We start from the raw sequence: 26,040 nt of genomic DNA, 5'->3' as shown, positions 1-26,040 counted from the left end.
TTGCCATCTTTGTCACCCCCTGTATGAACTTTTCTGTTCACCCTTGTTCTGACCCATTTGTCTGCCTTCTTTCCCAATTCTTGGGGAGAGGTCAGATCAGAGTCCACCAAGTACTGGTGCAACAAATCAGACACACAAGTATTAAGAATATGCTCTCTCAGGATCAAGCTATACAGGCTGTCATAATCAGTAACTTTACTGCCATGTAACCACCCCTCCAAGGCCTTCACTGAATGGTCAATGAAATCAACCCAGTCTTGTGAAGACTCCTTTTTGGTCTCTCTGAACTTTATCCTGTACTGTTCAGTGGTTAAGCCATAACCATCCAGGAGTGCATTCTTAAGAACTTTGTAATCATTAGCTTCATTTTCTTTTACAGTAAGGAGCCTATCCCTACCTTTTCCACTAAATGATAGCCATAGGATAGCAGCCCACTGCCTTTGAGGGACATCCTGTACAACACAGGCCCTCTCAAGTGCAGCAAACCACTTGTTAATGTCATCCCCCTCCTTATAAGGGGGAACTATCTTGTGCAGATTCCTGGAATCATGCTCTTTTGCAGGATGACTATGGGGAATACTGCTGCTGCCACCATGGGTTTCTAAACCCAACTTCTGTCTTTCCTTCTCTAATTCTAAAGACTGTCTATCCAAATCCAGCTGTTGCTTTTTAAGCTTCAGTCTGGTTTGTTCCACCCTCAACTTATTGAGTTCCCTTTCTAACAATCTGTCATCAGGGTTGGTGGGAGGGACATTTCTAGATACAGAGGTATGATGGGAATGAACAGAAGGAGACCTGTCCCTTACAGAGGGCACCCTAACAGCTTGGCTGACAGTGTAATGTGAGAGCACATCATCTGTATGATGTGACTCCACCTCAGTACCAACTATGCTAGACTGTCTTGTAATGGGAAGGCTAAGAAGTTTCTTTCCTGAACCTTTACCTGGGGGAGTCCCTGGATCAGATTGAGAACCATTAGCTACTTTTTCAACAGATGGGGCACTTTTAGCCTTATCTTGTTCTCTAAGCATGTTAAGTAACAGTTCCAAGGAAGGATTCTTCCCTACACTCAAACCTCTCTCTATGCAGAGACTCCTTGCTCCTTTCCAGCTAAGGTGATCATATGCAATCTTAGACAGGTCAACATTTTGGCCTGTGAAAGACATTTTTAGAGAGAGTTAAAGTGATAGAAAAAGAGAAAAAAGTTTGTCAGAGCTTTTAGAAAGACAGAGAAAAAAAAACTTTTTAAACTTTTTAGAAAGTTCAGAAGTACTTTTCAGCACTTAGAAAAGAGTGAAAAGAGGAAATGCGAAACTTTTTGGCTATGTGTATATACACTGACCTTGTTTTGTATATTTTTCTCTTATGAAAAGTACAATGACAAGAGTGGTAAGTAGTCTCAAAGCACTTATCCCACCGCTGCACAACCAATGTAGGAGGCTGGACTGGCTTATAGTGAGTACCAAGGGGTACTTGCACCTTGCACCAGGCCCAGTTATCCCTTATTAGTGTATAGGGTGTCTAGCAGCTTAGGCTGATAGATAATGGTAGCTTAGCAGAGCAGCTTAGGCTGAACTAGGAGACGTGTGAAGCTACTACAGTACCACTTAGTGTCATATGCACAATATCATAAGAAAACACAATACACAGTTATACTAAAAATAAAGGTACTTTATTTTTATGACAATATGCCAAAGTATCTTAGAGTGTACCCTCAGTGAGAGGATAGGAAATATACACAAGATATATATACACAATAGCAAAAATATGCAGTATAGTCTTAGAAAACAGTGCAAACAATGTATAGTTACAATAGGATGCAATGGGGACACATAGGGATAGGGGCAGCACAAACCATATACTCCAAAAGTGGAATGCGAACCACGAATGGACCCCAAACCTATGTGACCTTGTAGAGGGTTGCTGGGACTATTAGAAAATAGTGAGAGTTAGAAAAATAACCCTCCCCAAGACCCTGAAAAGTGAGTGCAAAGTGCACTAAAGTTCCCCTAAGGACAAAGAAGTCGTGTTAGAGGAATAATGCAGGAAAGACACAAACCAACAATGCAACAATGCTGGATTTCCAATCTGGGGCACCTGTGGAACAAGGGGACCAAGTCCAAAAGTCACAAGCAAGTCGGAGATGGGCAGATGCCCAGGAAATGCCAGCTGCGGGTGCAAAGAAGCTTCTACTGGACAGAAGAAGGTGCAATTTCTGCAGGAACGCAAAGGGCTAGAGACTTCCCCTTTGGAGGACAGATCCCTCTCGCCTCGCAGAGTCGTGCAGAAGTGTTTTCCCGCCGAAAGAGCGCCAACAAGCCTTGCTAGTTGCAAATTGTGCAGTTCGCGTTTTTGGACGCTGCTGTAGCCCAGGAGGGACCAGGAGGTCGCAAATTGGACCAGGAGGTAGAGGGGACGTCGAGCAAGACAAGGAGCCCTCTTAGCAGCAGGTAGCACCCGGAAAAGTGCCAGAAACAGGCACTACGAGGATGCGTGAAACGGTGCTCACCCGAAGTTACACAAAGGAGTCCCACGTCGCCGGAGAACAACTTAGGAGGTCGTGCAATGCAGGTTAGAGTGCCGTGGACCCAGGCTTGGCTGTGCATAAAGGATTTCTGCCGGAAGTGCACAGGGGCCGGAGTAGCTGCAAAAGTCGTGGTTCTCAGCAATGCAGTCTAGCGAGGTGAGGCAAGGACTTACCTCCACCAAACTTGGACTGAAGAGTCACTGGACTGTGGGAGTCACTTGGACAGAGTTGCTGGATTCGAGGGACCTCGCTCGTCGTGCTGAGAGGAGACCCAAGGGACCGGTAATGCAGCTTTTTGGTGCCTGTGGTTGCAGGGGGAAGATTCCGTCGACCCACGGGAGATTTCTTCGGAGCTTCTACTGCAGAGAGGAGGCAGACTACCCCCACAGCATGCACCACCAGGAAAACAGTCGAGAAGGCGGCAGGATCAGCGTTACAGAGTTGCAGTAGTCGTCTTTGCTACTATGTTGCAGGTTTGCAGGCTTCCAGCGCGGTCAGCAGTCGATTCCTTGGCAGAAGGTGAAGAGAGAGATGCAGAGGAACTCGGATGAGCTCTTGCATTCGTTATCTAAAGTTTCCCCAGAGACAGAGACCCTAAATAGCCAGAAAAGAGGGTTTGGCTACTTAGGAGAGAGGATAGGCTAGCAACACCTGAAGGAGCCTATCACAAGGAGTCTCTGACGTCACCCGGTGGCACTGGCCACTCAGAGCAGACCAGTGTGCCAGCAGCACCTCTGTTTCCAAGATGGCAGAGGTCTGGAGCACACTGGAGGAGCTCTGGACACCTCCCAGGGGAGGTGCAGGTCAGGGGAGTGGTCACTCCCCTTTCCTTTGTCCAGTTTCGCGCCAGAGCAGGGCTAAGGGGTCCCCTGAACCGGTGTAGACTGGCTTATGCAGAATTGGGCACATCTGTGCCCAAGAAAGCATTTCCAGAGGCTGGGGAAGGCTACTCCTCCCCTGCCTTCACACCATTTTCCAAAGGGAGAGGGTGTAACACCCTCTCTCAGAGGAAGTTCTTTGTTCTGCCATCCTGGGCCAGGCCTGGCTGGACCCCAGGAGGGCAGATGCCTGTCTGAGGGGTTGGCAGCAGCTGCAGTGAAACCCCAGGAAGGGCAGTTTGGCAGTACCAGGGTCTGTGCTACAGACCACTGGGATCATGGGATTGTGCCAACTATGCCAGGATGGCATAGAGGGGGCAATTCCATGATCATAGACATGTTACATGGCCATATTCGGAGTTACCATTGTGAAGCTACATATAGGTAGTGACCTATATGTAGTGCACGCGTGTAATGGTGTCCCCGCACTCACAACGTCCGGGGAATTGGCCCTGAACAATGTGGGGGCACCTTGGCTAGTGCCAGGGTGCCCTCACACTAAGTAACTTTGCACCTAACCTTTACCAGGTAAAGGTTAGACATATAGGTGACTTATAAGTTACTTAAGTGCAGTGTAAAATGGCTGTGAAATAACGTGGACGTTATTTCCCTCAGGCTGCAGTGGCAGTCCTGTGTAAGAATTGTCAGAGCTCCCTATGGGTGGCAAAAGAAATGCTGCAGCCCATAGGGATCTCCTGGAACCCCAATACCCTGGGTACCTCAGTACCATATACTAGGGAATTATAAGGGTGTTCCAGTAAGCCAATGTAAATTGGTAAAATTGGTCACTAGCCTGTTAGTGACAATTTGGAAAGAAATGAGAGAGCATAACCACTAAGGTTCTGATTAGCAGAGCCTCAGTGAGACAGTTAGTCACTGTAGGAGGCTGGACTGGCTTGTAGTGAGTACCAAGGGGTACTTGCACCTTGCACCAGGCCCAGTTATCCCTTAGTGTATAGGTGTCACGACTCACGTGCTGCCTGCGCCTGGAATTTGCAGATCTGGTGGCGTGAATCTTCAATGTTCGGCTTTGGCCCAAAAAGGGGCGACTCTTTCTGGTAGCCACGGTGCTGTAGGCAATGGAGACACCAAGAACAGACCGTGCCCTTCAGAAAGTAGCGCCAGAGGGAAAAACCCCTTCCAAGGGGAAAAACCTCCAAACAGGAAAAGTCCTGGAGAAAAACAAGAACAACAAACAGGAATCCAAAAGGAGCAAAAATCAGAAAATACAGAATGCTGAGTCCAAAACCAAAAGGCAAGGAAATCAGGAGCGAAGACACCAACTGAGCAGAAAGTGTTGCAGCGCAAGGAAAGAGAAAAAACACAGCCCTTATATACCAACAAACAGGAAGTGACCCACAGGAAGTAAAAGGACACCATCTTCGATAGGGAAACAATATATAGAACAGAATAGTAGAGGAACCATAGAGAATAGGGAACAAGGAATGCTGGGAAAGCACAGGAATCTGGGAAGGAGGAAAAGACATAAAGAAAGGCACACAACAGACTGCAAACAGAAGAAAGGACAAAGAAACGAAGAAAAACAGGTAAGAGGGTTCAGAGACCCCTGGGACAGTGAAAGGCAGAAGGAAGAACGAGGCCCCAAGCAAATCTGGGGCCTCGAAACGCGCAGGAGAGGCTGGGGGCGCGCCGCGTCTTAATAACGCGGTGCGCGGCCCGAGCCGAACGCCCGGTCGAAGTCGAGCTCTCGGCTCGCGCCGCACCGCGCGGCGCGACAGTAGGTCCCCCTCCCGAAGGCCCAGGTTTAAGAGGGAATAAACAGTGAAAGCGTTGAGTCAGGAGAGGAGCGTGAACGGAAGAGGCATCTTCCCATGAACATTCACTGAGAGGATAACCCTTCCAATGAATCAGATACTGAAGTCGTTTATGAAAAAGACGAGAGTCACAGATTTCCTGCACTTCATATTCAGGAGCATCATTCACAAGGACAGGAGGTGGACAAGGAAACTGACGTGAGTAAGGATCAGGCACATAAGGTTTAAGCTGAGAAACATGAAAAACCGGATGGATCTTCCATGTATGGGGTAAGTGAAGACGGACAGTGACAGGATTGACCAACTGGAGAATACGGAAAGGCCCATAGTAACGAGGTGTGAACTTGTTTTGAGAGAGACGTGAGGGCAAAAATTTGGAGGAGAGCCAGACTTTATCTTGCAGATGATAATTTGGATTGGTTGTACGTCTCTTGTCTGCAGCCTTCTTCATATACCTCTTGGTATGTAACAAATTAGATCGAATTAGTTTATGGAGTTGGAGAAGGCGTTTGGAGAAATAGTTAATAGCAGGTAGAGGAGAGTTGGATTGTGGAGAAGTAGGGAAAGAGGTAGGATGAAAACCATAGGAACAGAAAAAGGGAGTGACCTTGGAGGCACTATGGACTGAGTTATTGTAGGAAAATTCAGCTAAAGAGAGGTAAGTGCTCCAGTTACTTTGGGTAGAATTGCAAAAGCATCGAAGATATTGCTCTAGTCCTTGGTTCAGACGCTCAGTCTGTCCGTTGGTCTGAGGATGGAACCCTGAAGACAGGGCTCTATTCATATTCAGTGTTTTACAAAAATGCTTCCAAAATCGGGAGATGTACTGAGGTCCTCTATCAGAGATTATGGTATGTGGAAGTCCATGGAGACGGAAGACATGATCTATGAATATTTGACCTAGTTCTTGGGAAGTAGGCAGCTTTTTTAGGCCAGTGAAATGAGCCATCTTTGTGAAAGAATCCACTGTGACCATGATAACCCGGTTTCCTGCTGATGGTGGGAGCGAACACATAAAATCAGTAGAGATAGTATGCCATGGGGCCGATGGAACAGGCAAAGGTTGTAGTAATCCTGCCGGTCTGGTGTGAGGTATTTTGACTTGGGCACATATGGGACAGGCCTGAACGTATCTTTCCACATCCAGTTTCCAGGTAGGCCACCAAAAAAATCGTGAAAGTAATTCTTGTGTGGCTTTGATGCCTCTGTGACCAGCTACAGGGGAATCATGGCACATTTGTAATGCTTTCTTTTGCACCTTGTTTGTAGGGAGGAATATCAGGTCTTGGTAATAAAAATATCCTTGTTTCTTGTACAATAATGGTCTTAGTTCTTCTATGTCATGGTCCGATTGGTTGGCGTATTCTTGTTGTACTTCTTCCAAGAAAGACTGAGCCACTCCAATGATCTTACTGGGTTCTAGAAGATACTGGGACGAGGAAGGAGAACACTCTGGATATCGGCGAGACAGAGCATCAGCCAGAATGTTTTGGGATCCTGGAATATATGTAATATAAAAATCGTACTGACTGAAGAAAAAGGCCCAGCGGGCCTGACGACTATTCTGGCATACAAAATTTCTTAAACATTGTAAATTACGGTGGTCTGTCCTCACCTCAAATGGTTCCTTGGAACCCATCAGAAACTGCCTCCACTCAAGGCAGGCTGTTTTCAGAGCCAATAATTCCCTTTCAAGTACGGAATAATGTTGTTCAGCTGTGGAAAGGATATGAGACAAATAGAAAACAGGATGTTCAAGGCCATCATCCTCTTGTCGTTGGAGTAAGACAGCTCCGATGGCTCTCTCAGAAGCATCAGTTACTACTATAAATTGCTTGGTGGTATCTGGATGTCTTAAGATGGGGGCTTGGGTGAAGGCTCTCTTTAAGCTTTGAAAGGCTGCTTCAGCAGCCTCAGTCCAGACAAATCCCTTCTTTAAATTGTCCTTCTTTAAGGTGTGAGTTATGTGGCTAGTCTGACTGGCAAAGTCTAGAATGAATTGTCGATAGAAGTTTGCTAAACCTAGGAAACATTGTGTTTCTTTTATGGTAGAAGGAGAAGGCCACTCTAGGATAGCTTGTACCTTTTCTTGGTCCATAGCTATGCCGGTGGGACTTAAATGATAGCCCAGATATTTGACTTCCGTTATGTCGAACTCACATTTCTCTGGTTTGCAAAATAGTTGATGATCACGAAGTCTTTGAAGAACTTGTTTCACATGGGAAGTATGGAGTTCAGGATTTCTAGAATAAATAAGAATGTCATCTAGGTAGATCACGACTGTCTGATTAAGTAGGTCTGAAAACACTGAGTCCATAAATCTCTGGAAGATTGCCGGGGCGTTAGTAAGACCAAACGGCATAACCCTATATTCAAAATGGCCAAATGGGGTCCTGAATGCTGTCTTCCATTCGTCGCCTTCTCTTATGCGTAAAAGGTGGTAGGCTCCTCGTAAATCCAATTTAGTAAAACGTTGGGCCCCTCTGATTGCTTCCAGTATGTCCCTGATGAGAGGCAAAGGATAACGATCTTTAATGGTGATTTTATTCAGACCTCGAAAATCCAGGCACGGACGAAGATCCTTAGTCTTCTTGGGCACAAAAAAGAGAGGGGCCCCAGCCGGAGACGACGATGGAACAATAAGACCACTCTGTATATTTTCGTCCAGATACTCCTTTAGAACTTCCCTTTCGGGTTCCGTGAGGGAGTACATCCTCCCAAAAGGAACAATTGTGCCGGGTTCTAATGGAATTGCACAATCATATTCTCGATGTGGAGGTAGCACAGGTTTTGACGGTTTTTGGAAAATATCCTGAAACTCCAAATAGTGGTCTGGGACCCCTTGGACCGTATTAATGGACATACCAGTGGCACCTTCAGTAGCTAAGGATCTTTTCGGAGACCAATACTTGTCGGAAGTAAAACAGTTCTCGTGACAAAATTGCGAAGACAAAGAGACTGTCCGGGTAACCCAATTTATATATGGGTTATGTCTAATGAGCCACGGAATTCCAAGAATGATGGTATGGTTAGGGGACGTAATAAGATTGAAGGAGATGTGTTCTTGATGGTTTCCCACCTGTAGACTTAACATCAGGGTAGTGGTGTCTACAGGACCAGAGGATATCAAAGATCCATCCACAGTGTGTACCTGTTCGGGTACTTCTTTTGCTTGAGTAGGAACTAGGTTAGCAGCAGCCCATGTCTTGTCCATGTATATACCACTAGCACCACAGTCTAGTAATGCCATAGTCTTTTCTTGACGACCGTCAGGAAGTTGTAACAGGACAGGAAAGATGAACAAGGCAGTTGTATTGTCATTAAAGGAGCTGATGGAAGGTATAGCTGTAGATCCCGTCCCCTCCCTTCTTACAGAGGACGGGAGGTGGCGTTTCCCGAAGGTCTGGATGGACGTACTGGACAGGTACGGAGTATGTGACCAGCAGAACCACAATACAGGCACAACCCTCTCTTGCGTCTGTCTTCTCGTTCACTAGCAGAGAGCGGACCTCGGGTAGTATCCACCTGCATGGGTTCCCCTTCGATGTCTCTAGCAGGAGTGCGAGGTTCCTCGGAACGCTGTAGGTATGCACGGGAGCTACTTGGTTGGGTAAACCCTCTACTCCTTTTCTTTTCCGATCTCCGTTCCTGAAGACGATATTCGATGGACAGTGCTTGATCCATCAGGCCACGAAGATCTTCCGCTCTGGTAGAATGCACTAGTTCATCCTTTATTTCTTCTTTGAGTCCTCTACGAAATAATGTTACCAGAGTACGTTCCACCCAAGTGGTCTCTGCCGCCAGCTGACGAAAACGGGTTATATATTGCAGGACGTCTTGGGAGCCTTGTTGGATGTCGCACAAGGCTTCTTCAGCGGAGGCTTCCAATCCAGGACGGCTAAACATTTGTTTGAAGCGACTCACAAAGGCGGAATAGTCTGACAATACAGGGTCGTCGGAGGACACCATCGGGGTTGCCCAGGCCAAGGCTGGGCCGGATAAGGCACTGATAAGATAACCCACCTTGGTCCTGTCGTGGGAGAATTGAGTAGGTCGGAAGGCGAAATACACCGTTAAAGCATCCAAGAACTCGCGAAGCTTGGTTGGTTCACCAGAGAAACAAGGGGTAGAAGCGGAGATTGTCGGAACATCACTGGTGCGGAGGGCCAAAGCCTGTCGTAACGCAGCATTTTCATTACGTAGTTGTTGCAACTCCTGGGCTTGTTGCTGAATCGTGGTTAACAGAGATTGCTCCGGATCTGCAGCAGCCGCCACTGTATTATCCATGGTGTTTGAGGACGTCGGAATGGTTAGGCGCTGCAATCTGTCACGACTCACGTGCTGCCTGCGCCTGGAATTTGCAGATCTGGTGGCGTGAATCTTCAATGTTCGGCTTTGGCCCAAAAAGGGGCGACTCTTTCTGGTAGCCACGGTGCTGTAGGCAATGGAGACACCAAGAACAGACCGTGCCCTTCAGAAAGTAGCGCCAGAGGGAAAAACCCCTTCCAAGGGGAAAAACCTCCAAACAGGAAAAGTCCTGGAGAAAAACAAGAACAACAAACAGGAATCCAAAAGGAGCAAAAATCAGAAAATACAGAATGCTGAGTCCAAAACCAAAAGGCAAGGAAATCAGGAGCGAAGACACCAACTGAGCAGAAAGTGTTGCAGCGCAAGGAAAGAGAAAAAACACAGCCCTTATATACCAACAAACAGGAAGTGACCCACAGGAAGTAAAAGGACACCATCTTGGATAGGGAAACAATATATAGAACAGAATAGTAGAGGAACCATAGAGAATAGGGAACAAGGAATGCTGGGAAAGCACAGGAATCTGGGAAGGAGGAAAAGACATAAAGAAAGGCACACAACAGACTGCAAACAGAAGAAAGGACAAAGAAACGAAGAAAAACAGGTAAGAGGGTTCAGAGACCCCTGGGACAGTGAAAGGCAGAAGGAAGAACGAGGCCCCAAGCAAATCTGGGGCCTCGAAACGCGCAGGAGAGGCTGGGGGCGCGCCGCGTCTTAATAACGCGGTGCGCGGCCCGAGCCGAACGCCCGGTCGAAGTCGAGCTCTCGGCTCGCGCCGCACCGCGCGGCGCGACAATAGGGTGTCTAGCAGCTTAGGCTCATAGATAATGGTAGCTTAGCAGAGCAGCTTAGGCTGAACTAGGAGACGTGTGAAGCTACTACAGTACCACTTAGTGTCATATGCACAATATCATAAGAAAACACAATACACAGTTATACTAAAAATAAAGGTACTTTATTTTTATGACAATATGCCAAAGTATCTTAGAGTGTACCCTCAGTGAGAGGATAGGAAATATACACAAGATATATATTCACAATAGCAAAAATATGCAGTATAGTCTTAGAAAACAGTGCAAACAATGTATAGTTACAATAGGATGCAATGGGGAAACATAGGGATAGGGGCAACACAAACCATATACTCCAAAAGTGGAATGCGAACCACGAATGGACCCCAAACCTATGTGACCTTGTAGAGGGTCGCTGGGACTATTAGAAAATAGTGAGAGTTAGAAAAATAACCCTCCCCAAGACCCTGAAAAGTGAGTGCAAAGTGCACCAAAGTTCCCCTAAGGACAAAATAGTCGTGTTAGAGGGAAAATGCAAGGAAAACACAAATCAGCAATGCAACAACGATGGATTCCTGACTGAGGGTACCTGTGGAACAAGGGGACCAAGTCCAAAAGTCACAAGCAGCTCGGAGATGGGCAGATGCCCAAGAAATGCCAGCAGTTGGTGCAAAGAGGCTCGTACTAGGCTGAAGAACTGTGAATACTGCAGGAACGACAAGGGCTAGAGACTTCCCCTTTGGAGGATGGATCCCCCACGCCTTGGAGAGTCGTGCAGAAGTGTTTTCCCGCCGGATGGACGCCAACAAGCCTTGCTACACGCAAATCGTGTGTTTGGCGTTTTTGGACGTTGCTGGGGCCCAGGAGGGACCAGGAGGTCGCAAATTGGACCTGCAGAGAGAGGGGACGTCGAGCAAGACAAGGAGCCCTCACTGAAGCAGGTAGCACCTGGAGAAGTGCCAGAAACAGGCACTACGAGGATGCGTGAAACGGTGCTCGCCGAAGTTGCACAAAGGAGTCCCACGTCGCCGGAGACCAACTTAGAAAGTCGTGCAATGCAGGTTAGAGTGCCGTGGACCCAGGCTTGGCTGTGCACGAAGGATTTCCGCCGGAAGTGCACAGGGGCCGGAGTAGCTTGCAAAGTCGCGGTTCCCAGCAATGCAGCCCAGCGAGGTGAGGCAAGGACTTACCTCCACCAAACTTGGGCTGAAGAGTCACTGGACTGTGGGGGTCACTTGGACGGTGTCGCTGGATTCGAGGGACCTCGCTCGTCGTGCTGAGAGGAGACCCAAGGGACCGGTAATGCAGCTTTTTGGTGCCTGCGGTTGCAGGGGGAAGATTCCGTCGACCCACAGGAGATTTCTTCGGAGCTTCTGGTGCAGAGAGGAGGCAGACTACCCCCACAGCATGCACAAGCAGGAAAACAGTCGAGAAGGCGGCAGGATCAGCGTTACAGAGTTGCAGTAGTCGTCTTTGCTACTATGTTGCAGGTTTGCAGGCTTCCAGCGCGGTCAGCGGTCAATTCCTTATCAGAAGGTGAAGAGGGAGATGCAGAGGAACTCGGCTGAGCTCATGCATTCGTTATCTAAAGTTTCCCCAGAGACAGAGACCCTAATTAGCCAGAAAAGAGGGTTTGGCTACCTAGGAGAGAGGAAAGGCTACTAACACCTGAAGGAGCCTATCAGCAGGAGTCTCTGACGTCACCTGGTGGCACTGGCCACTCAGAGCAGTCCAGTGTGCCAGCAGCACCTCTGTTTCCAAGATGGCAGAGGTCTGGAGCACACTGGAGGAGCTCTGGACACCTCCCAGGGGAGGTGCAGGTCAGGGGAGTGGTCACTCCCCTTTCCTTTGTCCAGTTTCGCGCCAGAGCAGGGGCTAAGGGGTCCCTGAACCGGTGTAGACTGGCTTATGCAGAATTGGGCACATCTGTGCCCAACAAAGCATTTCCAGAGGCTGGGGGAGGCTACTCCTCCCCTGCCTTCACACCATTTTCCAAAGGGAGAGGGTGTCACACCCTCTCTCAGAGGAAGTTCTTTGTTCTGCCATCCTGGGCCAGGCCTGGCTGGACCCCAGGAGGGCAGCTGCCTGTCTGAGGGGTTGGCAGCAGCCGCAGCTGCAGTGAAACCCCAGGAAGGGCAGTCTGGCAGTACCAGGGTCTGTGCTACAGACCACTGGGATCATGGAATTGTACCAACAATGCCAGGATGGCATAGAGGGGGCAATTCCATGATCATAGACATGTTACATGGCCATATTTGGAGTTACCATGGTGAAGCTACATATAGGTAGTGACCTATATGTAGTGCACGCGTGTAATGGTGTCCCCGCACTCACAAAGTTCAGTGAATTGGCTCTGAACAATGTGGGGGCACCTTGGCTAGTGCCAGGGTGCCCTCACACTAAGTAACTTTGCACCTAACCTTTACCAGGTAAAGGTTAGACATATAGGTGACTTATAAGTTACTTAAGTGCAGTGTAAAAATGGCTGTGAAATAACGTGGACGTTATTTCACTCAGGCTGCAGTGGCAGGCCTGTGTAAGAATTGTCAGAGCTCCCTATGGGTGGCAAAAGAAATGCTGCAGCCCATAGGGATCTCCTGGAACCCCAATACCCTGGGTACCTTAGTACCATATACTAGGGAATTATAAGGGTGTTCCAGTAAGCCAATGTAAATTGGTAAAAATGGTCACTAGCCTGTTAGTGACAATTTGAAAGTAATGAGAGAGCATAACCACTGAGGTTCTGGTTAGCAGAGCCTCAGTGAGACAGTTAGGCACCACACAGGGAACATATACATTCACACCTATGAGCACTGGGGCCCTGTGTGACAGGGTCCCAGTGACACATACATATAGGCCACAAACCTATGAGCACTGGGGTCCTGACCAGCAGGATCCCAGTGACACATAACAAACATACTGAAACCATAGTGTTTTCACTATGAGCACTGAGGCCTGGCTATCAGGATCCCAGTGAGACAGTGAAAACAGTGACAAACACCCTGACATACACTCACAAACAGGCCAAAAGTGGGGGTAACAAGGCTAGAAAGAGGCTACCTTCTCACAGTCACTACACAGGTAACACATTCAGGCACACTTATGAGCACTGGGGCCCTGGGTTACCAGGGTCCCAGTGACACATACAACTAAAACAACATATATACATTGAAAAATGGGGGTAACATGCCAGGCAAGATGGTACTTTCCTGCAACAGTCCAGTGACTCTTCAGTCCAAGTTTGGTGGAGGTAAGTCCTTGCCTCCCCACGCCAGACTGCATTGTTGGAAACCGTGACTTTTGCAGCTACTCCGGCCTCCGTGCACTTCCAGCGGAAATCCTTTATGCACAGTCCAGCCTGGGTCCACGGCACTCTAACCTGCATTGCACGACCTCCTAAGTTGTTCTCCGACGACGTGGGACTCCTTTGTGCGACTTCGGGTGAGCACCGTTTCACGCATCCTTGTAGTGCCTGTTTCTGGCACTTCTCCGGGTGCCACCTGCTGCTGAGAGGGCTCCTTGTCTTGCTCGACGTCCCCTCTGTCTCCTGACGCAATTTGCGACATCCTGGTCCCTCCTGGGCCACAGCAGCGTCCAAAAACCCTTACCGCACATTTTGCAGCTAGCAAGGCTTGTTGGCGTTCTTTCGGCGGGAATACACTTCTGCACGACTCTCCACGGCGTGATGGATCCGTCCTCCAAAGGGGAAGTCTCTAGCCCTTGTCGTTCCTGCAGAAACCTCAGCTTCTTCTGTCCAGTAGAAGCTTCTTTGCACCCACAGCTGGCATTTCCTGGGCATCTGCCCATCCCCGACTTGCTTGTGACTTTTGGACTTGGTCCCCTTGTTCCACAGGTACCCTCGTTTGGAAATCCATGGTTGTTGCATTGCTGATTTGTGTCTTTCCTGCAGAATTCCCCTATCACGACTTCTATGTCCTTTGGGGAACTTTAGTGCACTTTGCACTCACTTTTCAGGGTCTTGGGGTGGGCTATTTTTCTAACCCTAACTGTTTTCTTACAGTCCCAGCGACCCTCTACAAGGTCACATAGGTTTGGGGTCCATTCGTGGTTCGCATTCCACTTTTGGAGTATATGGTTTGTGTTGCCCCTATCCCTATGTGTCCCCATTGCATCCTATTGTAACTATACATTGTTTGCACTCTTTTCTAATACTATACTGCATATTTTTGGTATTGTGTACATATATCTTGTGTATATTTGCTATCCTCATACTGAGGGTACTCACTGAGATACTTTTGGCATATTGTCATAAAAATAAAGTACCTTTATATTTAGTATATCTGTGTATTGTGTTTTCTTATGATATTGTGCATATGACACTAGTGGTACTGTAGGAGCTTCACTCGTCTCCTAGTTCAGCCTAAGCTGCTCTGCTAAGCTACCATTATCTATCAGCCTAAGCTGCTAGACACCCTATACACTAATAAGGGATAACTGGGCCTGGTGCAAGGTGTAAGTACCCCTAGGTACTCACTACAAGCCAGTCCAGCCTCCTACATTGGTTGTGCAGTGGTGGGATAAGTGCTCTGTAACTACTTACCACTTTTGTCATTGTACTTTTCATAAGAGAAAAATATACAAAACAAGTTCAGTGTATGTACACCTAACCAAAAAGTTTTGCATTTCTTTTCTCACTTCTTTTCTAAAGTGCTGAAAAGTACTTCTAAACTTTCAAAAAGTTCTTTAAAAGTTTAAAAAGTTTTTTTTTCTGTCTTTCTAAAAGGTTCTGAAAACTTTTTTCTCACTTTTTCTATCACTTAAACACTTTCTAAAAATGTCTGGCACAGGCCAAACTGTTGATCTGTCCAAACTTGCTTATGATCACCTTAGCTGGAAAGGAGCAAGGAGTCTCTGCATAGAAAGAGGTTTGAGTGTAGGGAAGAATCCCCCCAGAGAACTGTTGGTTAACATGCTTATAGAACAGGATAAGGCCAGAGGTGCCCCATCTGTTGAAAAAGTAGCTAATGGTTCACAATCTGATCCAGGGACACCCCTAGAAAAAGATTCAGGAAAGAAACTTCCTAGCCTGCCCATTACCAGACAGCCTAGCATAGTTGGTACTGATGTAGAGACACACCATACTGATAGTGTTGTCTCACATCATAGCAAGAGTATTCCTTCTCATCATTGTAGAAGTGATGTTTCTGTTAACCAAGCTGTTAGGATGCCTTCTGTAAGGGATGGGTCTCCTTCTGTACATTCTCACCATACTTCTGTTTCAAGGAATGTCCCACCCACCCACCCTGATGACAGAGTGTTAGAAAGGGAGCTCAATAGATTGAGAGTGGAACAAACCAGACTGAAGCTCAAGAAGCAACAGCTGGATTTGGATAGACAGTCCTTAGAAGTGGAAAGGGAAAGACAGAAATTGGGTTTAGAAACCCATGGTGGCAGCAGCAGTATTCCCCATAGTCATCCTGCAAAAGAGCATGATTCCAGGAATCTGCACAAGATAGTTCCCCCTTATAAGGAGGGGGATGACATTAACAAGTGGTTTGCTGCACTTGAGAGGGCCTGTGTTGTACAGGATGTCCCTCAAAGGCAGTGGGCTGCTATCCTATGGCTATCATTTAGTGGAAAGGGTAGGGATAGGCTCCTTACTGTGAAAGAAAGTGATGCCAATAATTTTACAGTTCTTAAGAATGCACTCCTGGATGATTATGGCTTAACCACTGAACAGTACAGGATGAAGTTCAGAGAGACCAAAAAGGAGTCTTCACAAGACTGGGTTGATTTTTTTGACCATTCAGTGAAGGCCTTGGAGGGGTGGTTACATGGCAGTAAAGTTACTGATTATGAAAGCCTGTATAACTTGATCCTGAGAGAGCATATTCTTAATAATTGTGTGTCTGATTTGTTGCACCAGTACTTGGTGGACTCTGATCTGACCTCTCCACAAGAATTGGGAAAGAAGGCAGACAAATGGGTCAGAACAAGGGTGAACAGAAAAGTTCATACAGGGGGTGACAAAGATGGCAATAAGAAGAAGGATGGTAAGTCTTCTGACAAGGGTGGGGACAAATCTAAAAATGAGTCTTCATCAGGCCCACAAAAACACTCTGGTGGGGGTGGTGGGCCCAAATCCTCTTCTAATCAAAACAGAGAAAAGAAACCATGGTGCTATTTATGTAAAATAAAAGGCCATTGGACAACAGATCCCAGTTGTCCAAAGAAAAGCACCAAGCCTCCTACCACTACAACCCCTGCTGCTACACCTAGTGCCCCTAGTAATAGCAGTGGTGGTGGGAGCAAACCTACTAATAGCCAATCCAAGGGAGTAGCTGGGCTCACTTTTGGTAACTTAGTTGGGGTTGGTCTTGTTAGGGAGACCACAGAGGCTGTGTTAGTCTCTGAGGGGGCTATTGATTTAGCCACCTTAGTTGCTTGTCCCCTTAACATGGATAAGTACAAGCAACTACCCCTAATAAATGGTGTTGAGGTTCAGGCCTACAGGGACACAGGTGCCAGTGTTACAATGGTAATAGAGAAACTGGTCCACCCTGAACAACACCTACTTGGTCACCAGTACCAAGTAACCGATGCTCACAACAACACACTTAGCCACCCCATGGCTGTTGTAAATCTCAACTGGGGGGGGGGTTACTGGTCCAAAGAAAGTTGTGGTTGCCTCAGATTTACCTGTAGACTGTCTACTTGGAAATGATTTAGAGACATCAGCTTGGTCAGATGTGGAGTTGGAGGCCCATGCAGCAATGCTGGGCATCCCAGGGCATATTTTTGCTTTTACCAGGGCTCAGGCCAAAAAGCAAAAAGGACAGGGTGACTTGGATCCTGGAACAATGGACCAAGTGCTCCCTAAAGCTAGGGCTAGTAGAAGTAAAGCACTACCTACTATCCCTCCCTCTACAGTGGATTCTACTTCTAAGGAAGAAGAATTTCCACCCTGTGCAGAACCTACACCAAAGGAGCTTGAAGCAGACACTGCTGAGCTTTTGGGTGAAGGGGGGCCTGCCAGGGAGGAGCTGAGTGTGGCACAGCATACCTGTCCCACACTAGAGGGTCTAAGACAGCAAGCTGTCAAACAAGCAAATGGGGATGTCAGTGACTCTCACAGAGTTTACTGGGAGGACAACCTCTTGTACACTGAAGCAAGGGATCCTAAACCTGGAACTGCCAGGAGGTTAGTGATTCCTCAGGAGTACAGAAAGTTCCTCCTAACTCTAGCCCACGACATTCCCTTAGCTGGACATTTAGGGCAAATGAAGACTTGGGACAGGCTTGTTCCCTTGTTTCATTGGCCTAGAATGTCAGAGGACACAAAGGAATTTTGTAAGTCCTGTGAAACCTGTCAAGCCAGTGGCAAGACAGGTGGCACTCCAAAGGCACCCCTTATTCCACTGCCTGTGGTTGGGGTACCCTTTGAAAGGGTAGGGGTTGACATAGTTGGCCCCCTTGACCCTCCTACTGCTTCAGGCAATAGGTTTATCTTGGTGGTAGTGGACCATGCCACCAGATATCCTGAAGCAATTCCTCTAAGGACCACTACAGCTCCAGCAGTGGCAAAAGCCCTCCTGGGAATCTTTTCCAGGGTGGGCTTCCCAAAAGAGGTGGTATCAGACAGGGGAAGCAATTTCATGTCTGCTTACTTAAAGGCCATGTGGAAGGAGTGTAGTGTGACATACAAGTTCACTACACCCTATCATCCACAAACAAATGGACTGGTGGAGAGATTTAACAAAACTCTCAAAGGCATGATTATGGGACTCCCTGAAAAACTCCGCAGGAGATGGGATATCCTTTTACCATGCCTCCTTTTTGCTTACAGGGAGGTACCCCAGAAAGGAGTGGGCTTCAGCCCCTTTGAACTCCTCTTTGGACACCCTGTGAGAGGTCCTCTAACACTTGTTAAGGAGGGTTGGGAACAACCTTTAAAAGCTCCAAATCAAGACATAGTGGACTATGTACTTGGCCTGAGATCAAGGATGGCTGAGTACATGAAAAAGGCCCGCAAAAACCTTCAGGCCAGCCAAGAGCTCCAAAAGCAATGGCATGACCAGAAGGCTGTTTTGGTCCAGTACCAACCAGGGCAGAAAGTGTGGGTCTTGGAGCCTGTGGCCCCAAGAGCACTCCAAGATAAATGGAGTGGACCCCACATAATTGTTGAAAAGAAGGGTGAAGTCATCTACTTAGTTGACTTAGGCACTGCCAGGAGTCCCCTTAGGGTGCTCCATGTCAATCGCCTGAAACCCTACTATGACAGGGCTGATCTCACCCTGCTCATGGCAACTGATGAGGGACAGGAAGAAGAGAGTGACCCTCTCCCTGATCTCTTCTCTTCCACAGAACAAGATGCTCTAGTGGAAGGTGTAGTTTTGGCTGATTGTCTTACTGCTGAGCAGAAAGACTATTGCATAAATCTCCTGGGTCAGTTTTCTGAACTCTTCTCTACTGTGCCAGGTACCACTTCTTGGTGTGAGCACACTATAGATACTGGAGACAGCTTGCCTGTCAAAAGTCAAATCTATAGGCAGCCTGACCATGTCAGAGACTGCATAAAACAAGAGGTGCAGAAAATGTTAGAACTGGGAGTGGTTGAGCACTCTGAAAGTCCATGGGCTTCTCCTGTGGTACTTGTACCAAAACCTCATTCCAAGGATGGAAAGAAGGAAATGCGGTTTTGTGTAGACTACAGAGGTCTCAACCAGGTAACCAAAACTGATGCTCACCCTATACCCAGGGCAGATGAGCTCATAGATACACTGGCATCTGCCAAGTATCTAAGCACTTTTGACTTGAATGCAGGGTATTGGCAGATCAAATTATCAGAAGATGCAAAAGCAAAAACTGCATTTTCAACCATTGGAGGCCATTACCAATTCACAGTAATGCCTTTTGGATTGAAAAATGCACCTGCCACTTTTCAGAGGTTGGTGAATACAGTCCTGCAAGGGCTGGAAGCTTTTAGTGCAGCATATCTGGACAATATAGCTGTCTTTAGCTCCAGTTGGGATGATCACCTGGTCCACCTACGGAAAGTTTTGGAGGCCCTGCAAAAGGCAGGCCTCACTATCAAGGCTTCAAAGTGCCTGATAGGGCATGGGAAGGTGGTTTATCTGGGACACCTGGTTGGTGGAGAACAGATTGCACCACTTCAGGGGAAAATCCAAACTATTATAGATTGGGTTCCCCCTACTACTCAGACTCAGGTGAGAGCCTTTTTAGGCCTCACTGGGTATTACAGGAGGTTCATTAAGAACTATTGCTCCATTGCAGCCCCTCTTAATGACCTCACATCCAAGAAAATGCCTAAGAAGGTATTGTGGACAGCTAGCTGTCAGAAAGCTTTTGAGGAGCTGAAGCAGGCCATGTGCTCTGCACCTGTCCTGAAAAGCCCCTGTTACTCCAAGAAATTCATTGTCCAAACTGATGCATCTGAATTAGGGGTACGGGCAGTCCTTTCACAACTTAATTCTGAGGGCCAGGATCAACCTGTTGCTTTTATTAGTAGGAGGTTGACCCCTAGAGAAAAGCGTTGGTCTGCCATAGAGAGGGAGGCCTTTGCTGTGGTCTGGGCACTGAAGAAGTTGAGGCCATACCTGTTTGGCACTCACTTCATTGTTCAGACAGACCACAAACCTCTACTTTGGCTAAAACAAATGAAAGGTGAAAATCCTAAATTGTTGAGGTGGTCTATATCCCTACAGGGAATGGACTATACAGTGGAACATAGACCTGGGAGTACCCACTCCAATGCAGATGGACTCTCCAGATATTTCCACTTAGACAATGAAGACTCATCAGGTCATGGCTAGTCTTATTGTCCTTCGTTTGGGGGGGGTGGGGTTGTGTAGGAAAGTACCATCTTGCCTGGCATGTTATCCCTATTTTTCACTGTATATATGTTGTTTTAGTTGTATGTGTCACTGGGACCCTGCCAGCCAGGGCCCCAGTGCTCATAAGTGTGCCTGAAAATGTTACCTGTGTTATGACTAACTGTCTCACTGAGGCTCTGCTAATCAGAACCTCAGTGGTTATGCTCTCTCATTTCTTTCAAATTGTCACTAACAGGCTAGTGACCAATTTTACCAATTTACATTGGCTTACTGGAACACCCTTATAATTCCCTAGTATATGGTACTGAGGTACCCAGGGTATTGGGGTTCCAGGAGATCCCTATGGGCTGCAGCATTTCTTTTGCCACCCATAGGGAGCTCTGACAATTCTTACACAGGCCTGCCACTGCAGCCTGAGTGAAATAACGTCCACGTTATTTCACAGCCATTTTACACTGCACTTAAGTAACTTATGTCACCTATATGTCTAACCTTTAACTGGTAAAGGTTGGGTGCTAAGTTACTTAGTGTGTGGGCACCCTGGCACTAGCCAAGGTACCCCCACATTGTTCAGGGCCAATTCCCCAGACTTTGTGAGTGCGGGGACACCATTACACGCGTGCACTACATATAGGTCACTACCTATGTGTAGCTTCACAATGGTAACTCCGAATATGGCCATGTAACATGTCTAAGATCATGGAATTGCCCCCTCTATGCCATCCTGGCATTGTTGGTGCAATCCCATGATCCCACGGGTCTCTAGCACAGACCCTGGCACTGCCAAACTGCCTTTCCCGGGGTTTCACTGCAGCTGCTGCTGCTGCCAACCCCTCAGACAGGTTTCTGCCCTCCTGGGGTCCAGCCAGGCCTGGCCCAGGAAGGCAGAACAAAGGACTTCCTCAGAGAGAGGGTGTTACACCCTCTCCCTTTGGAAAATGGTGTTAGGGCTGGGGAGGAGTAGCCTCCACCAGCCTCTGGAAATGCTTTCATGGGCACACATGGTGCCCATTTCTGCATAAGCCAGTCTACACCGGTTCAGGGACCCCTCAGCCCTGCTCTGGCGCGAAACTGGACAAAGGAAAGGGGAGAGACCACTCCCCTGACCTGCACCTCCCCTAGGAGGTGCCCAGAGCTCCTCCAGTGTGCTCCAGACCTCTGCCATCTTGGAAACAGAGGTGCTGCTGGCACACTGGACTGCTCTGAGTGGCCAGGGCCAGCAGGTGACGTCAGAGACTCCTTCTGATAGGCTCCTTCAGGTGTTGCTAGCCTATCTTCTCTCCTAAGTAGACAAAACGCTCTTTTCTGGCTATTTAGGGTCTCTGCTTTGGGGATTACCTTAGATAACGAATGCAAGAGCTCATCCGAGTTCCTCTGCATCTCTCTCTTCACCTTCTGCCAAGGAATTGACTGCTGACCGCGCTGGAAGCCTGCAAAACTGCAACAAAGTAGCGAAGACGACTACTGCAACTCTGTAACGCTGATCCTGCCGCCTTCTCGACTGTTCCTGGTGGTGCATGCTGTGGGGGTAGTCTGCCTCCTCTCTGCACTAGAAGCTCTGAAGAAATCTCCAGTGGGTCGACGGAATCGTCCCCCTGCAACCGCAGGCACCAAAGAACTGCATCACCAGTACCCTGGGTCTCCTCTCAGCATGATGAGCGAGGTCCCTTGAATCCAGCAACTCTGTCCAAGTGACTCCCACAGTCCAGTGACTCTTCAGCCCAAGTTTGGCGGAGGTAAGTCCTTGCCTCCCCACGCCAGACTGCATTGCTGGGAACCGCGACTTTTGCAGCTACTCCGGCCTCCGTGCACTTCCGGCGGAAATCCTTTGTGCACAGTCCAGCCTGGGTCCACGGCACTCTATCCTGCATTGCACGACCTCCTAAGTTGTCCTCCGGCAGCTTGGGACTCCTTTGTGCAACTTCGGGTGAGCACCATTTCACTCTACTTTGTAGTGCCTGTTCCAGCACTTCTGCGGGTGCTGCCTGCTTCTGAGAGGGCTCCTTGTCTTGCGCGACGCCCCCTCTGTCACCAGACGCAATTGGCGACATCCTGGTTCCTCCTGGGCCACAGCAGCATCCAAAAACCCTAACTACATGACTTGCAACTAGCAAGGCTTGTTTGCGGTCTTTCTTCAGGAAAATACTTCTGCACAACTCTCCATGACGTGAGGGATCTGTCCTCCAAAGGGGAAGTTCCTAGCCCTTGTCGTTCCTGCAGAATCTTCAGCTTCTACTGTCCAGTAGCAGCTTCTTTGCACCCACAGCTGGCATTTCCTGGGCATCTGCCCATCCCCGACTTGCTTGTGACTTTTGGACTTGGTCCCCTTGTTCCACAGGTACCCTCGTTTGGAAATCCATTGTTGTTGCATTGCTGATTTGTGTCTTTCCTGCAGAATTCCCCTATCACGACTTCTATGTCCTTTGGGGAACTTTAGTGCACTTTGCACTCACTTTTCAGGGTCTTGGGGTGGGCTATTTTTCTAACCCTAACTGTTTTCTTACAGTCCCAGCGACCCTCTACAAGGTCACATAGGTTTGGGGTCCATTCGTGGTTCGCATTCCACTTTTGGAGTATATGGTTTGTGTTGCCCCTATCCCTATGTGTCCCCATTGCATCCTAATGTAACTATACCTTGTTTGCACTGTTTTCTAATACTATACTGCATATTTTTGGTATTGTGTACATATATCTTGTGTATATTTGCTATCCTCATACTGAGGGTACTCACTGAGATACTTTTGGCATATTGTCATAAAAATAAAGTACCTTTATTTTTAGTATATCTGTGTATTGTGTTTTCTTATGATATTGTGCATATGACACTAGTGGTACTGTAGGAGCTTCACTCGTCTCCTAGTTCAGCCTAAGCTGCTCTGCTAAGCTACCATTATCTATCAGCCTAAGCTGCTAGACACCCTATACACTAATAAGGGATAACTGGGCCTGGTGCAAGGTGTAAGTACCCCTAGGTACTCACTACAAGCCAGTCCAGCCTCCTACAACTGCCTACTTGACTACATTGCCCATAATGCATCATGCTGGTATATGCTACTCTGAAATGGAGCTATCTTGGTTGTGCATGCCTCTGTGTACATAGTGGGTGGGGGTATGGCATTGATTGGGGTACAGGCATATCACATGGTACTCACCGGTTGATGTTCTGGGCTCAGAGGTGTCCAGTTCTCCAAATCCAGTTACTGACTCCGGCTCCAGGGTCTCCTCCACCCTTTCCTCCAGGGGTGTGGGTGGTGGTATGGAACATGGTCCCCCTCCTGTGCCTCTCATCTCCCGGAGCCTTTCTGCCACCCTCTCCTTGGTCCGGGAGCGGAGGTCGTACCACCTCTTCTTTAGTTCATCCACACTCCTGTGGCTGACCCCCAGGGAGTTTACCTTCTCCTGAATTTCCTGCCAAATTCGTTTTTTGGCAGAGTCTGGCACATTGAGGGCTGCCTTCCCAAAAAGCTCATCATGGTGCTGACAGCACTCCTCTGTGAGCACCTCCAGCTCCTTCTCTGCAAACTTCAGCTTTCTCTTCCTGGGAGTGTCAGCCATGGTTTCTGTTGCTCTGTTAGCTGTGCTGCAGTTAAAAAGGGTGTGGTCCTCCCTCCTCCCAGGTGTATTTGTAAACTTCCTGGCTGTGATGTCATCATCATGTGCCAGGAAGTGTTTTCCAGAGTGTTCTGGAGTGGTTTCTGGAGTGTTCTGCAGCACCTGCATTCAATTTTCAGCACAGTCGCAATTTGCGACACCCACTCGCAAATTGCGAGTCCGTTTTTTGCGCGGTCGCAAAAAGCGACTTCGCAAACAGCGGACTCGCTATCTGCGGTGCGACTCCGGGTGCGAGTTGCAATTTGTCCCCGCAAATTCTACCTGCATTCCAGTTAGCGACACGCAAATTGCGAGTCGCACATGCTTGCAAATTGCGAGTCGCTAATTTTTTTGTACCTACATCTGGCCCTTAGTTCCTGTTTATATTTCACATGCTTTACTTAATCGTACGTTCCTTACAAATGTTATCTATTTTCAGGATGTGTTTCTGTATTTTGTTTCAGAGCAGATCCTCGTGCCAGCTCCCCAGTGACAGTCTCCTGTCCAGCCTGACCTCTGCCGCCCTCTGCTGCCTGGTTTCTGCTCATTGGCTGCTCCTTCTTTCCTCTGTTCTGCTCATTTTTGCTCTGTTTTTCACTCTTTCTGCTCTTTTTGTGCACCTTTTCCCCTCTTTTCTGCTCGTTTTCTGGACCTTTCCCCCTCCTTTCTCCTTGTTTTCTGAACTTTTTACCCTCTTTTATGGTCATTTTCTGCACCTTTTCCCCCTCTTTTCTGCTTGTTTTAGTCCAGCTTGCCTTATCTGCTCCTTCTCCTGTCTTCCCCATTTCCCTCCTCCTGACAGTTCCCGCCTCCCTCCAGGACCCGCTTAATGGAGGCCACAGCGCAGCCCCGTTGAACATGTCCTGGTGTTAGCTCCCCATTGACAGTCTCCTGTCCTGCCTGACCTCTGCCAACCTCTGCTGCCTGGTAACTGTTCGCTGTCTGCTCCTTTTTTTCATTGTTCTGTCTGTTTTCTGCACCTTCCCCCCTCTTTTCTGATTGTTTTCTGAACCCTTTTCCCATCTTTTTCTACTCATTTTTGCCCTTCTTACCTTATCTGCTCCTGCTTCTCCCTTCCCCATTTCCCTCCTCTTGCAGTTTCCCGCCACCCAGTGCCTTACCCTCCCCCAGTATCTACTTAATGGAGGCCGCAGTGTGATACCATTGAGCAGGTCCTCATGTCGGCTCCCATGTGCCAGCCACTTGTCCAGCCTGACCTCCATCACCCTCTGCTGCATGGCTTCTGCTCTTTGTCTGTTCCTTTTTTCCTCTGTTCTGCCCATTTGGGCTCTTTTTTTCACTCTTTTCTTATTTTCTGCACCTTTTTCCCTTCTTTTCTGCTTGTTTTCTTCACCCTTTTCCCCTCTTTTCTGCTCATTTTCTGTACCTCCCTCCCTTTTTTGCTTGTTTTCTGCACTCTTTCCCCCCTCTTTTATGCTTGTTTTTGCCCTGCTTGCTTTATCTGCTCCTTCTCTCTTCCCCATTTCCTTCCTCCTGCCGTATCCCGCCACCCAGCCCCCCTCCCCCGAACCTACTTCATGGATACCAAAGCGAGTGCCAAAGGCAAGCCCATCTGTGCCCATCCATGCCTAGACCAAGGCCAGTGCCAGGAACACTGGCCCTCCAGCTACCCACCACTACTCCACCGAGGAGCTCAGAGCCATGAATTCTGGGTGCCACAACAACTGCTGTACCACATTCCCTCGTGCTAGCAAAGAACCCTTCACCTGCCGAAACTGGTGCATCTCCTACAACACCGAGCTGCCAGCCCACACAGGACCCCGTGCCACACCCACCCTGAAGGCACAGTCAACCCGGAACTTCTCCAATGTATCCTGCTCAACGCCCGCTCCCTCTGCAAACTCCATGGAAATCTGGGACACTATCATCTCCCTCTTGCCAGACATTGCCTTCATCACTGAAACCTGGCTAAACCCCTTCTCGAACCCCGACATCACCACTGCAACACCCGACTATTACAAAATCATACACTGAGACCGCACAAACACGGTGGGGGCATCGCCATCATATTCAACACCATTCGATGCATGGTCACCAACGCGACGCCTCACCCTTCATGGAACACTTCAACTTCCAACTACAAACCAACTACAAAACTACCCTAAGAGGCACCCTCTTAAACAGACTCCAAGGATGCCGAACAGCCTTCTGCGATGTCATCCTCAACAGTATCCCACCACTAGCCTTGGACTCCAACCAGTACGTTCTACTTGGCAACCTCAATATCCACATCGATGACCCCAACAATGCCAACTCCACCACCCTCCTCGACAACTTGAGCAACATAGGCCTCACCCAACTAGTCAACAAACCCACACACAAGGCTGGACACAC

General features: G+C 48.2%; 1 protein-coding gene across 1 annotated transcript; it reads right to left on the bottom strand.

The window, feature by feature from the left end:
• Window positions 1–24,554: 24,554 nt before the first annotated feature.
• Window positions 24,555–25,268, bottom strand: LOC138246884 (octapeptide-repeat protein T2-like). Its single transcript, XM_069201634.1, has one exon. It carries the CDS (start codon window positions 25,266–25,268, stop codon window positions 24,555–24,557), a length of 714 nt encoding a protein of 237 aa, XP_069057735.1.
• Between the last annotated feature and the right edge of the window lie 772 nt (window positions 25,269–26,040).

Source organism: Pleurodeles waltl, chromosome 7, assembly GCF_031143425.1.
Source record: "Pleurodeles waltl isolate 20211129_DDA chromosome 7, aPleWal1.hap1.20221129, whole genome shotgun sequence".
Classification (NCBI taxonomy): Eukaryota; Metazoa; Chordata; class Amphibia; order Caudata; family Salamandridae; genus Pleurodeles; species Pleurodeles waltl.
The sequence above is the reverse complement of the archived record's forward strand: the minus strand, read 5'-3'. Positions and strand labels throughout refer to the sequence as shown.

Bases quoted from the DNA above. Each gene is read 5' to 3' on its own strand.
- LOC138246884 (XM_069201634.1), bottom strand. From the start codon at position 25,268: ATGGGCACAGATGGGCTTGCCTTTGGCACTCGCTTTGGTATCCATGAA.